The 12,273-nt window shown below is 34.5% G+C and overlaps 1 protein-coding gene across 1 annotated transcript in view; it reads left to right on the top strand.

Moving 5' to 3' along the window:
- LOC145906542 (E3 ubiquitin-protein ligase rnf213-alpha-like) overlaps positions 1-12,273 on the top strand; it is a 29,391-nt gene that overhangs the window by 16,574 nt on the left and 544 nt on the right. The window contains exons 45-60 of the mRNA XM_082993973.1: positions 80-218; positions 528-700; positions 864-992; positions 1,505-8,751; positions 8,823-8,967; positions 9,365-9,534; positions 9,686-9,840; positions 9,909-10,008; positions 10,121-10,241; positions 10,309-10,514; positions 10,681-10,849; positions 11,057-11,101; positions 11,251-11,328; positions 11,431-11,547; positions 11,747-11,942; positions 12,046-12,172. Coding sequence (XP_082850099.1) covers positions 80-218; positions 528-700; positions 864-992; positions 1,505-8,751; positions 8,823-8,967; positions 9,365-9,534; positions 9,686-9,840; positions 9,909-10,008; positions 10,121-10,241; positions 10,309-10,514; positions 10,681-10,849; positions 11,057-11,101; positions 11,251-11,328; positions 11,431-11,547; positions 11,747-11,942; positions 12,046-12,172 — 9,317 coding nt within the window. The remainder of the gene's footprint in view (positions 1-79; positions 219-527; positions 701-863; positions 993-1,504; positions 8,752-8,822; positions 8,968-9,364; positions 9,535-9,685; positions 9,841-9,908; positions 10,009-10,120; positions 10,242-10,308; positions 10,515-10,680; positions 10,850-11,056; positions 11,102-11,250; positions 11,329-11,430; positions 11,548-11,746; positions 11,943-12,045; positions 12,173-12,273) is intronic.

Here is a 12,273-nt window from a genome sequence, read left to right as displayed (position 1 = left end):
AAATGCACCATAGTTTTGACAGAAAATTTTCTTTAATTTTTGAATAATTCTTTTGTGAATATCAAAACATAACTTTTAGCAAAAGGTTGATTATTCAACAAAACATCCAACTGGACTGACATTTGAGACATATCTTGAAAACAAACTAAAAGTTAAGAAGGAGAATATTGCAGGAGGTCACTCTGCTTTGCTTGTAACTTCCCATATGGCTGGATTAGGTTTGTATTTATATTTGACCTGAGTTAAGTGTAGAATACACAGAACATATCTGGTTGGTTAGATCATATTTCATAGAAGGCACATTAAAGTGACAAAAAAGTCTATTTAGGGTCTGTAATTACTACAAAAACAAATTGTATATTTTGATCTTTTTGTATCGTTTTGATCTTTTGTAAATCCAGGGCAATACAGAAATATAGTTATATTCGTTATTCCTGGTGTATTTTATTTGGCTTTGATTTACAAAAGTAGACATGGAGTGACAAAAGTTTCCTGCATAAAAGCAGTTTCCTTCACTTTTTTCTTAGGAAAATCTTTGTACATTTCACGCCTTCAAGAACAACTTCCAGGCAATTTCTTTCAAAAAACAGTGAGATTTTTGGAAAAAAATTGTAACCAAAGCTATGTTTTGGAAACTATCCTTGACCTGGAAGCGAAAAATACACACCCACACTTTGTACACTTGGATGTGACACCTGTGGTAAATGTTTAACAATATTGCTAAAACATATGCCCTTTTTATTGCTTTTTCTAACAACTTTAAAAAAAAAAAATTTTGCACTAAAATGATAAAATATGATTGCTCAGGAACAAATGAAATAGCTGATTTGAAACTATTTTATGAATTTTTGGAATATTTCCAGGTGCAAACTGGCATAAACAACTTTTTGTTTAACCTGATCATTCTTGGGTCATTTGAGGATAGCAATGGATATCTTTGGAAAAAATACCCCTCCCATACATACTGTGTTGAATACACCAGCTTCGAAAAGGTTTAATTTCTTGTTACTTTATATTTTATTTGTAATTTTTTTTCCGAATTAAAAATATACTTTTTGCACCCCTTGTATCAAAACTCTTTTGTCAACAAAAATTATTTATGTTTATATTTTTTTCATTTCAACAAACTTTCAAAACATATCCTGTTTTAATCCAACATAAGTTGTGCAATACAGTAAATCTACTATTGCTTTGTCTATGAAATGTGGAAACCACATAAATTATAGAATGCACTTACTGTTACCAACATGGCGAATCACACATAAATACACATTTTTCATATAACATTCTTTTTTACTTTAAAATACAAGACAAAAAATGCCTTGGACATAGTGATGCTCTCTAACTAAGTTGTTAACACTTACAAGTGCCTTTTGTGTTATTTTTTGTGTGGACTTTTATTCTGCTAAAAATGTTTACCAGTAGGTTTTTGGAAGGTTTGAGAACAATCAAAACTTTTAAATCACATATTATGCACTTGCATATAAAATAAATTAATTTTCAGGTCAATGTTTTGGATCCACTTTTACTAATGCTTCCGAAGGTAACTTGTTTGTCACCGCTGCAAATCCTTAATGGTGTGGGTCAACAACATGTAAATACTATTGAAATGGATGAAGAAGAGTTTGCCAGTGAAATATTTCAGCGCCCATACCAGTATCTACGACGTTGCAATGCAAGTCTTGATGGGTTCACATACGAGAAACCAGAAGGAAATCCAAAGGATTGTTTGAAAACTTTGCTTAATTACTGCAGTGTACAAAATCCTTCTTGGTCAGAAACTCGGCACTTTGCAAGTTTTTTGAATTATCAGTTAAGAGATTGTGAGAGATCTGTCTTTTGTAATGCTTTGTTGATGGGACATGATTCAGGGCTATCTGGTTTCAAGAACTTTGTTGTCAAGTTTATGATCAGAATGTCACAGGATTTTGCTACTCCTTCACTTACTGACACAAGAAATGAATCAAATAAAACAGAGGAAGTTTTTGAACTCCATCAAATGAGAAGAAGTTGGGAACAAAGCAAACATCCTTATCTCTTTTTCAACGAGGATGGAATGTCAATGACTTTTCTTAACTTCATGATTAACCAGAGTGGTGATTTACTTTCCTCCAGAACAAACCAAATTTTAGAGAAAGGCATTATGCAAACATCCCTTGTAAAGGGGTTACAGCTGCAAAGGGTCAACCTTCGCCAAAATTTTGATCAATTTTCCCGCGAAGAAAAACTCAAGACATTGTTTCAGGTTTTTGGAGTTCATGGAGTTGCAACAGATCCTGATCCCACATATGAACTAACTACTGACAATGTACTAAAGATGCTTGCAATTCACATGAGGTTTAGATGTGACATTCCAGTCATTATTATGGGTGAAACTGGCTGTGGAAAAACAAGAATGATTGAGTTTATGAGCAAGTTGAAAGCACACAGCACGGCATCAGGGGAAAATGAATCAATAAATTCTGTAAAAAACATGGTTGTTGTAAAAGTTCATGGAGGTATTACTGTGAGACATATTCAGGAAAAGGTAAAAGAAGCATCAAAACTTGCTGAAGAAAGCAAAAAGAAAGCGTTAGACACCATTCTATTTTTGGACGAGGCAAACACCACAGAAGCAATTTATGCTATCAAAGAATTTGTATGTGATGGTACTGTTTGTGGAAAGTCAATACACAAGTCTGGGTTAAACATAGTTGCTGCTTGCAATCCTTATCGAAGACACAGTGAGGAGGCCATTGCAAAAATGGAAAATGCTGGATTAGGATTCAAAGTAAAGACTGATGACACCTCTGACAAACTTGGAGAAATTCCTATGCGCTGCCTTGTGTATAGAGTAATTGCACTTCCACCAAGCATGCACCCACTAGTATGGGACTTTGGGCAACTTCAATCAATTGCAGAAACGACATACATTGAACAAATGGTTAACCATAAAGCAGTTCTAGAATTGGTAAAATCACAAGGTGAAAGAAATCTTATGGTTCATGTTTTAAGTACATCACAAGCATTTATGAGACAAAACCGCCAGGAATGTCTTTTTGTGAGTCTGAGAGATGTTGAGAGGTGTTTAGTGAGTTTTAAGTGGTATTGCTCCAACAAAAATTGGCTCTTTCCATTGATTAAAGGCAATAATGCAGTAAATCCTTTCAATACTGCAAAGTGTTTGATACATTCAGTTGGTATGTGTTACCATGCAACCTTGTCAGAAAGATTGGAATATCGACAAAAGCTGTCTCAGTGCTTCTTGGACTTTAATATTGAAATATCACAATCGGATATCCTTGATGAGATAATTGCTTGTCAAAGTGTCTTTCTCCAAGCCATAGAACTTGGAAGAGATATTGCATCAAATGAAGCATTGAGAGAAAATGTATTTATGATTATCATGTGCTGTGAAATGCGAATCCCTTTGTTTCTTATTGGAAAACCAGGAAGTTCCAAGTCTTTGTCTAAAACTATTGTCACTGATGCAATGCAGGGTTTAAATTCTAACAATGAAGTGTTTCAAAAACTAAAACAAATTCATGTTCTATCATTTCAGTGCAGCCCTGTAACTGATGCTGTTGGTATTGAAAGTGTATTCAAACAATGTGAAAGCTTGCAGGAAAAGCAAGACTGCAAAAAGTTTGTTGCTGTTGTAGTTTTGGATGAAATCGGTTTGGCTGAAGATTCTCCAAAAATGCCATTGAAAGTTCTACATCCTTTGCTTGAAAGTGGAGTAACAGGAAGCACATTGTTAATTTCTACAAGTTCCCAAAGAAAAGAAGAAAATTCCTTGAATCGAGTTGGATTTGTTGGTATTTCAAATTGGGCACTTGACCCAGCAAAGATGAATCGAGGTCTTTTTGTACATCGTGGAGATCCAACAGAAGAGGACTTGAAGCTCACAGCCAAGGGTATATTCTCCTCAGAAACTACCCAATTTGATGAAGTTTCAAAAATTGTTGATGCAGTGACCAAGTCATATCTTGAAATTGAAAAAGTAAGAAAAAAGAGAATTGTTTTAGAAGGCAGCAAGCAAAGTAATTGTGATCGGGAATTTTTTGGATTAAGAGATTATTATGGATTGCTAAAGATGATTTATGCTATTTTCTGTGATCAAAACACAACACCTAAGTTTTTTGATGTAGCCAATGCTGTTCTAAGAAACTTTAGTGGAGCAAAGTTTGACTGTTTACAGATATTTGTAAAAAACTTTAAATCCATTTGGCCAAATGAAAGCCCTCCGGACATCACACTTGAGAGCATGATCAATGCCAACTTGCACTTGGAGAATACTGAAGATACTCACTTTTGTGAAAGCCGTTATCTTCTTTTAATGACTAACCACTTGGCTTCTGTGAACCTTCTTGCCAATATTACAGAGGGCTATGATTTTGAAGTTGTGTTTGGTTCAAGCTTTCCTCAGGACAATAACTACACCGAAAAATGTCGTAACATCAACCATATCAAAATGTGCATGGAAGCTGGAAGTACGGTTCTCTTGCTAAACCTAAAGGATTTGTATGAATCACTGTATGATGCACTGAACCAGCATTACGTTACATTTGCTGGGCAGAGATATGTTGACCTTGGTCTTGGTGGTCACAGGGTAAAATGCAGAGTTCACAAAAACTTCCGTTTGGTTGTTATGGAAGATATGGATGTTGTCTACAATGAATTTCCCATCCCTCTAATCAACAGATTAGAAAAACACATTTTTACAACAAAGAGTCTGTTGTCAGTCAGTCAAAAAACTGATGTTGATCGGTTGGAAGATTGGGTGGAAGATTTTTCGAGCATATCCCTACCTCAACATTTGAAGGAACAGAGATTCACTAAGTCAGATGCATTTGTGGGATACATGAATGACACAGCTGGTTCTGCTATAATTAGTGCCAAAAAAGTGACCAAGTCATATGAGGAAGCTCAAGTCCTTCTTCTAAACACCTCCACTTGTGATGGTGTGCTTCGTTTGGAAAAATCAAGACTTAAAAAGGAAACAAAAAAATGGCAAGAAAAGTACTTTGAAAAGCAGCAACATGATAATCTTTTCCAGTTGTTGCATACTTATACCAACCTCTGTTGTGAGGCTGGCATTGTGCAGCTGGATGTTACTTCATTCTCTAAAATATTATCTGATAGGGATCGACAAATGTTGGAGACCTCTCTTGGACTGAAGAGAAAGGCAATTCAGCTGGTCACTTTGCAGCAATTTAAAACTGTTGCTGAATTTGCTGACAAACTTGAAAACTTCTTTGTAGTCATTAATAAAGCAGAAGAAAATGGGAGTGAGGTGCATTCATTTGTTGTTCTAATTCAATGCCCCCAAGCCCACACACCTCTTAATCTCATTGCTTGTGCCAAGCATACAGTTAAAAATGTCCTCAAAAACAAACTATCATACCTGAAAGACCGTAATGCCCAACTTCTAGTTGTTTTTCTTTTTTCAATTGAACGACAAGGTGCTTTGTTCGCCAGCAATCAAATAAAGAGCTTCATCAGTTCTGAAACTACCAGTGTTTTTGTGGATGAACTTAGAGTTTCTGCAGACTATCTTGGTCCCCCAAGCAAAATCAGAAATTTAACCATCGGGCAGTTATTTGACTTGGGAAATTGGAACATGCATTATGATTTGCAAGGAAACTCACAGAAGATAGAGACAAATTTTGCCAATCCTAAATTTACTGTAGATCTTCATTACTTGTTGACACATTCCTTGTCTCTTGCTCTTACCAAACTCCATTTTGATACTAAAGCAACTAATCATAATCGATCAAAAAGTTTGCTTTCTGCATTTTTTAGTGAGGACTTTGTTTGTCGAAAATTTGTTGAAGAAATTATTCGATCTGTCGTTGTACTAGCACACAAAAGGGATCAACCACTGTTGACATTTTGCTCATGGACAAAAAGTGTTGCACTTTCCTCAACAGCCCTTCAAGAAGGTGGAAGTTATGCCAAATCACTTTGGTTGCACCTGAAGAAAGTGACATCTAGCTTGTTAGCTTATGTTATCAGTGAAATTGATGAGGATCAAAACCTTGATATTCTCTGGTGTCAAAGTGGACGGAAGATAACTATTCAGTTGAAACAAGCTTGGTTTGATTTGTTTCATGAAAATACTTTATGTGGCCTAACTTGGGATAATTATGACAAAGTTCAACAATTTGTTGTTAAGGGATCTGAAAACTTTGTGTGTCAATTTCCATTTAGTCGGAAAATTTTGTCAGTTTTCCAGAAACAATGGGAACTAGTTCAGCATCAGCAAAATCCAGCTCACTACTTCCACAGTAAAATTAAAAATACAGGTCTTAATTCCAAACTGGCAGATACTTTTCAATCCAATACAGAAGATATTTTGGCTGGTTTTGTTAATGACATGGTTTATTTGAATTACGTCTGTGGCACAAATCAGACTTTGGAATTTGAAATGATTCAAAATGTGATAATGGAAGTATGGAAACAAAAGCAAACAGATCTGGATGATGACATTCAAATTTCAAGCAATATGGCTGCATTTGTTTTTGTTCTGATGAAAAAAAATTCCACCAAGTTGAAACAAATATCTGCAGTCTTCAAACTTTTGCCACAAATTTTGACCAGTGAAAATGTGAAAGTTTGGGTAAAAACACAGGTTGGACACAATACTGTAATAGTTGAAACTGAAATACTAAAGGACGCATTGGAATATATCAAAAAGAAATCTGATGGTCTGCAAACAGCTAAAGAATACCACACTTGGGCTGACTTAGTGAGAGAAATTCGACCGACAGCTGAGGCAATTCTGGCAAATCCAGAAACTGAAAGAGAAAATAAAACATGGAAAGCACTAGCATTTGGTGCTTTGTTTCTGGAGCAACTTGTTCCTGCTGAACTTGATGAAAATCTATACAAAGGTTATGTTGAGGTTCTTCTTCCTTCTTCGAAGAGATTGTGGAAGGGTGCTTTAGCAATGGGTTTGAACAATGTTAAGTATTTAAACATGTTGATAAAAAACCTGAATGGAAGTTATAACAGAATTCAATTAATGTACCTACTTGACTGGCAAAATACTTTGTGCAAACAATGCAAAAAACCTGTGGTTGTTGACCCTGTGATCCTCCCATGCAATCACTTTATGTGTTATCACTGCACTAAATTAATCTTAATGGACAAACAATGCCCAACATGCCGAGAAAAGCTCCCTGGTGATTTTGAAATCAAACCCACTGAAATGACAGAAGAACAGGCAAAAGATATGGAAGTTCTTTCTGCAAATTGTGCGAGTTTCTTTCTTGAGTATCTTTCCACACTATGTTTTCCAGCACCAGGATCTAATACACCTCAAACTGATATAAAGAAAAGGGTTACTGCTGCATTACATAACCTTGTGATTCGCAACAAGGAAACAAGGGATATGACTCCACTTCAAACAACAGTATTTGACTCAACACCAACAGTAAGATCCTTTATCTTGCAACTCCTCCTTCGTTATGAACGCAAAGATGTTCAAGAAGAACTAGAAATGCACTTTACCACTGTTGGTAAAGTGTTGGAAAATAAAGTTGAACTGATGATGATTTACATACAGTGTATAGAAGACTCTTTGCATCAAAAAACAGACATAGTGTTACCACAACTTCTTCAAGAGCAAGTTATTCATATTTCAGAAAATAGCTTTCATGGGCAGCTGCAACACTTGGATGTAGCAGCTAATTTGCGCTACATTGTGCATGCAATTATTGACCAGATTTATATGGAACTTACAGAAAACAATGAAGAACATCCTGTACACAAATTGGTTGAGGAACTGGCAGATATGAACTCTGAACTTGTAAAAATGTATTTTACAAAAGTGTTTTGTAGGCGTTATGGTTGTGACATGCTCTCAGACATACAAAACCATGATGTATTTAAAAATCTTGTTCCACTTAATCTAAACACTGGAAATGACATACAGCAGACCAGCATGTTAATTGTTTCTGGAGAAAACTTTGTATCGACTCAAAATCTTCTGAAACAAATAGCTGCAAAGGAAAATATCCAGAAAGTGATTGATGAAATTAGTAGCTTGTGCATTGGTGGACATGTGGTTCCAGCAGTGTTGGCAACTTTGTCCTGGTGTGTGTTTGGTAAAGAATCTGATGACACAACAACAGATGAAGCAGCAAGATCTGTATTAACCAACCTTTATCAAAACAGTTATATCACTGAATCTGCTTATGCTGTTTCATGCAAAGTGCTGCAGGAAAAAAATGTGTTTGTTAAATGCAATTACAAACAAAACATCATCTCTGAACTGGTTTTGAATGCTGTAATTGCTGTCACATGTTCAACTGATCCTTTGCTAACAGAGTTTTGCAAAATGATTTCTGATCACTCAAGCATAAAAGATAAGTTTCTCCCAACAATGCCACAATCCTCATATTTTGATGTGAAACATGTGTATGAGCAATGGATAGATCGAGGACATGGAGTACCACCAAAGCAATATCTCTGTCCTAATGGTCATCCATACATTGTTGGCGATTGCGGAAATGTAATTCAAACGCGTGCAGTTTGTCCAGAATGCAAAAAGCCTATTGGGGGGATATCATATGGAAAGTTACAACTTGGAAACACAGCTGGAGAAATATCTGAAGCTACTCAAGCTGGGTACAAACTGCCTTTACCTGAAGACCGAGGGTTGCAAGCTAATCAGGAGAGAAAGTGCACTGGCTTATGTGTTTCAGTAATTCGTTTTCTTCTGCACTCACATTTGCTGCTCAGTTCTGAACATCCTAGCATACAAAGGTAGGTCAAAGTTAACATTACAACTTTCTGAATTTAACTAGAATAAAATAAAATGAAGTTTTTATTTTCAGTTTGCTTGGAATTGACAAAACCAGGGAAGTTCTTTTGTCACATTTACAAAAAGATCTGGAACAATTGTCCAACTCATTGGGAAAGAGTTTTAAAGATTCTGCTTTATTTCTTCACCAAGTTTTTACAAACGTTATTGATGTTAATGTAAGTATGTAAAGCAATAATCAAATATTTGTTTTTGCCAATATGTGTATGTGTTGTTTTCAGAAAAAGTTCACTAAATACAGACAAATAAATGCTATTAAATTTAAATTAGATACTGGCAAACTTTTTTTTAAAACGATGATTTATTTGTGAAATATTGTATTGTCATGGGTGCAAAATAAGTGGAGTACTACTACTGTACTGATGATGAACCAAGTATAGGTTCGAAACGTTTACTAAAAAATGATTAACAGCATCTTAGCTTTGGCTTTTTTATTGTATTGTCAATTTCTAAATAAAGAAATAGATGGAGAGAAATTTTACTCAGTGTAAATTACTTTTGACATATATACTTATAACATCAAACATAGAACATTACCATCTCAAACCCTCACAGCCTCCAGTTCTTGACAAGAATGCAAATTTATCAAGTATTAAAGGAAGGGAACTATGGGAAACCAATTTTCAAACATCTTATCTGGTCCCTTTCGTCAGCACAGCTGACCAAATAATTAATGAAGCTCGAGCAATTGTATTGGATGCCAAACAGAAAAGCAGTCTGGAAAGGTTCATTGCCTTATGCCTCATGTTTGTTAATTTGTAAAGTTAAAGTGCACAGCTTTAGAAGCTTAGTACTGATTATTATGTGGTTTAAAAAAGAACCCATTGAAAAGTTGTTTTGGGCATATTACCACAAATTAACAGTTTTTCCCTACAGGTTGGTTTATGAAATACCAAATGAGGACGATGAAATGGACAAGGCCACTTCTGATGTTGTTTTATGGAATCACCCAGCATTATGGCAATACCACATTAATATAACAGTCAACCATTTAAGATTGAAACTAAGTGGTGCCATTACTTCTGATACAGGTATTTGAAAGCTAAAAAAACAAATTTCTTGGTTATCACAAATGTACTAAACTGTTGTGATGACTTAGATGCAGGAGCAGTCTTGCAAGTAATAATGGAAAATCAAAATCTGCATATTCTTTGTTACTTGGAAGAAATTCTAGAAATACAAACAGCTCTGGTGGAAAAGTAGGAAAGTTAAAAAAATAGCAATAAAAAACTGAAATATCTCAAACTTTCTTGTAGAATAATTGATATTCTGTTCTGTTGCCAGGTTATAAAATATATTTGTGTTACCAAGGTACAAACAAAAGGTGGATGTAACAGATGTTGATGAAATCACTGTCAAAAAATACCTGGCTGAAATTAATTCAATTATTTCAGAAAAAAAATTTACTGTGTACATGCAACTGTGGAACAAGGTACATGAATGATTTTACAAAACAAGTTGTCAATCATTCAAAAACACTCATTAAAATTGAATTGCAGTACCGGCACCAATTGAAACTAAAATATGGGGCACAAGTTAAGCCTGAATATTTTGATGAAGAGCTTACACTGGAAAGTCCAATATCTGCATATCTGCCAAGCAAAATTGGTAGAGGTCAATATGCACTGTTACTTACAAAATTTATTGTTCTTCAACAAAATGAGCTCCTCAACAGATGCAGAGAGATGCTGAAACCAACCCCAAAGTATGCTTTACAAATAAATATATTTTGTAAAGATTATATTTCTGCTTGAATATGTTAATTTGCATATTGGCTTAATCTTTTGGAAATATTTGCAGTCATGTAAATTCTAAAATTTATCAACCATATTGGCACATATTTTGCAACCATATATTTTTTGCCATTTAAGATTTGAAATGGTAAAAATTACTGAACTGACATCAAATGACATTATTTTGATTGAAAACGAACAAGTTTTTTTGCCTTATGTGGTGGCAAACTCACAGTATGAAACCGTGATTTCCCCCTCTGGATCAAAACATGAAATTAAGTATAGGATTCAGGCATTACAGAAACAGGTTCGTTGACTTGTATAGTTACTTTATTTTTGCATGTAATTAAACAGAACAACTAATATACCTATACATTTTACTTTACATGTATAGATTAAATTTTTGAGTTGGCTTGCAAAAAAGTCAACAATTGGTTAATCAGTTTATATAAGTTACTGTAACAATAAAATTAAATGTTTCAATCGTATTTTCTCAGCAATGTTATTTGTGTAGATTTTGCAACGCTTCATTCTGCATAAAAAAATGATCAACGATGAGGTTTGATGACTTTTTCTATGTTCTTTATTTAAAAACTAATTGTACTGATAAATCAGTTTAGAGTTTGTGCAAGCTATGTGGCAACTTTTTACATTGTATTCAGTCAATATGTTGCCACAAACATTCCTCCTGACTGAAATATCTTACAGGGCATACAGTGCATTGAATTTTTGCAAGAGGTTGGAATGGTGAAGGAGTTTGAAAATTTGGCTAAAAACGTCAAACAGGTTAGCTCAAAATAAAAAACTGATTTTATTAACTTGTTTACCAATGAATGTTTATTTCCTTTTTGTGCTACTTTAATTTTGAAACACACTTTTATTTTTAAGGAAAAACTTACCATCAAGATTATTCAAAAATTAGATGAATTGAAAGACACAACTCTTATGCACATGATTTGTGAAGCTGTGCGGACTTTAACCCTGGTTGTGAAGCATCTGTCTAAGGTAAATGTTATACCAAAATTGGGTAGTCATGTTTTGACGGTTTACATAAACACAGATGTACTGTGTATCTTTTTACAACAAATTCTATCAAGAATGGAATGAATGTATTTTCAGCTACTAATGCAAAACATGTTGTAAAGCCCAATATATTTTGTATTTAAATATTTCAGAAGTTTGTTCAAATTTAGCTTGTATTTAGATGCGAAGTGATGAAACCACTGGACTTGTAACATACATACGGAATGACCTGATGCTGTCAGCTGATGAAGCAGAACTTATTCCTAGTTCATCAAAACTGTGTCACACACAAGCTTTGTTTGAGTGGTTTTCTTGGCAACGCTCATTGAAATATGTCTTGTCTAATCAGGATCCTTTTCAAAATTTCGTCAAGCCTGGTAAAACTTTAGATTATGCCATTCATTTTTACAGATGTTCCTAGAGTGTTGTATGTATGTTTTTTAAAGTGATTTGCCTCAGAAATCCTTAATTTGTGTGCAGAAAGCTGTGAAAACATGAAAAACATAAAGATTGCTAAGGATTTTTTGAAAACTATTGATGTCGAACAACTTCAAATGGAAATTAACTCATTTCTGATAATGAAAACAGATCTAAATAGTGATGCTGGGTAAGTTGGATATAATATTACAGGTCTTGGTCACAAGAACTCGATGTATTATGCATCTTCTCTTTCTAATGACAACAAAAACAGATAAAGCAGTACTTTTG

This window comes from Ascidia mentula, chromosome 6 (assembly GCF_947561715.1).
Source record: "Ascidia mentula chromosome 6, kaAscMent1.1, whole genome shotgun sequence".
Classification (NCBI taxonomy): domain Eukaryota; kingdom Metazoa; phylum Chordata; class Ascidiacea; order Phlebobranchia; family Ascidiidae; genus Ascidia; species Ascidia mentula.
The sequence above is the reverse complement of the archived record's forward strand: the minus strand, read 5'-3'. Positions and strand labels throughout refer to the sequence as shown.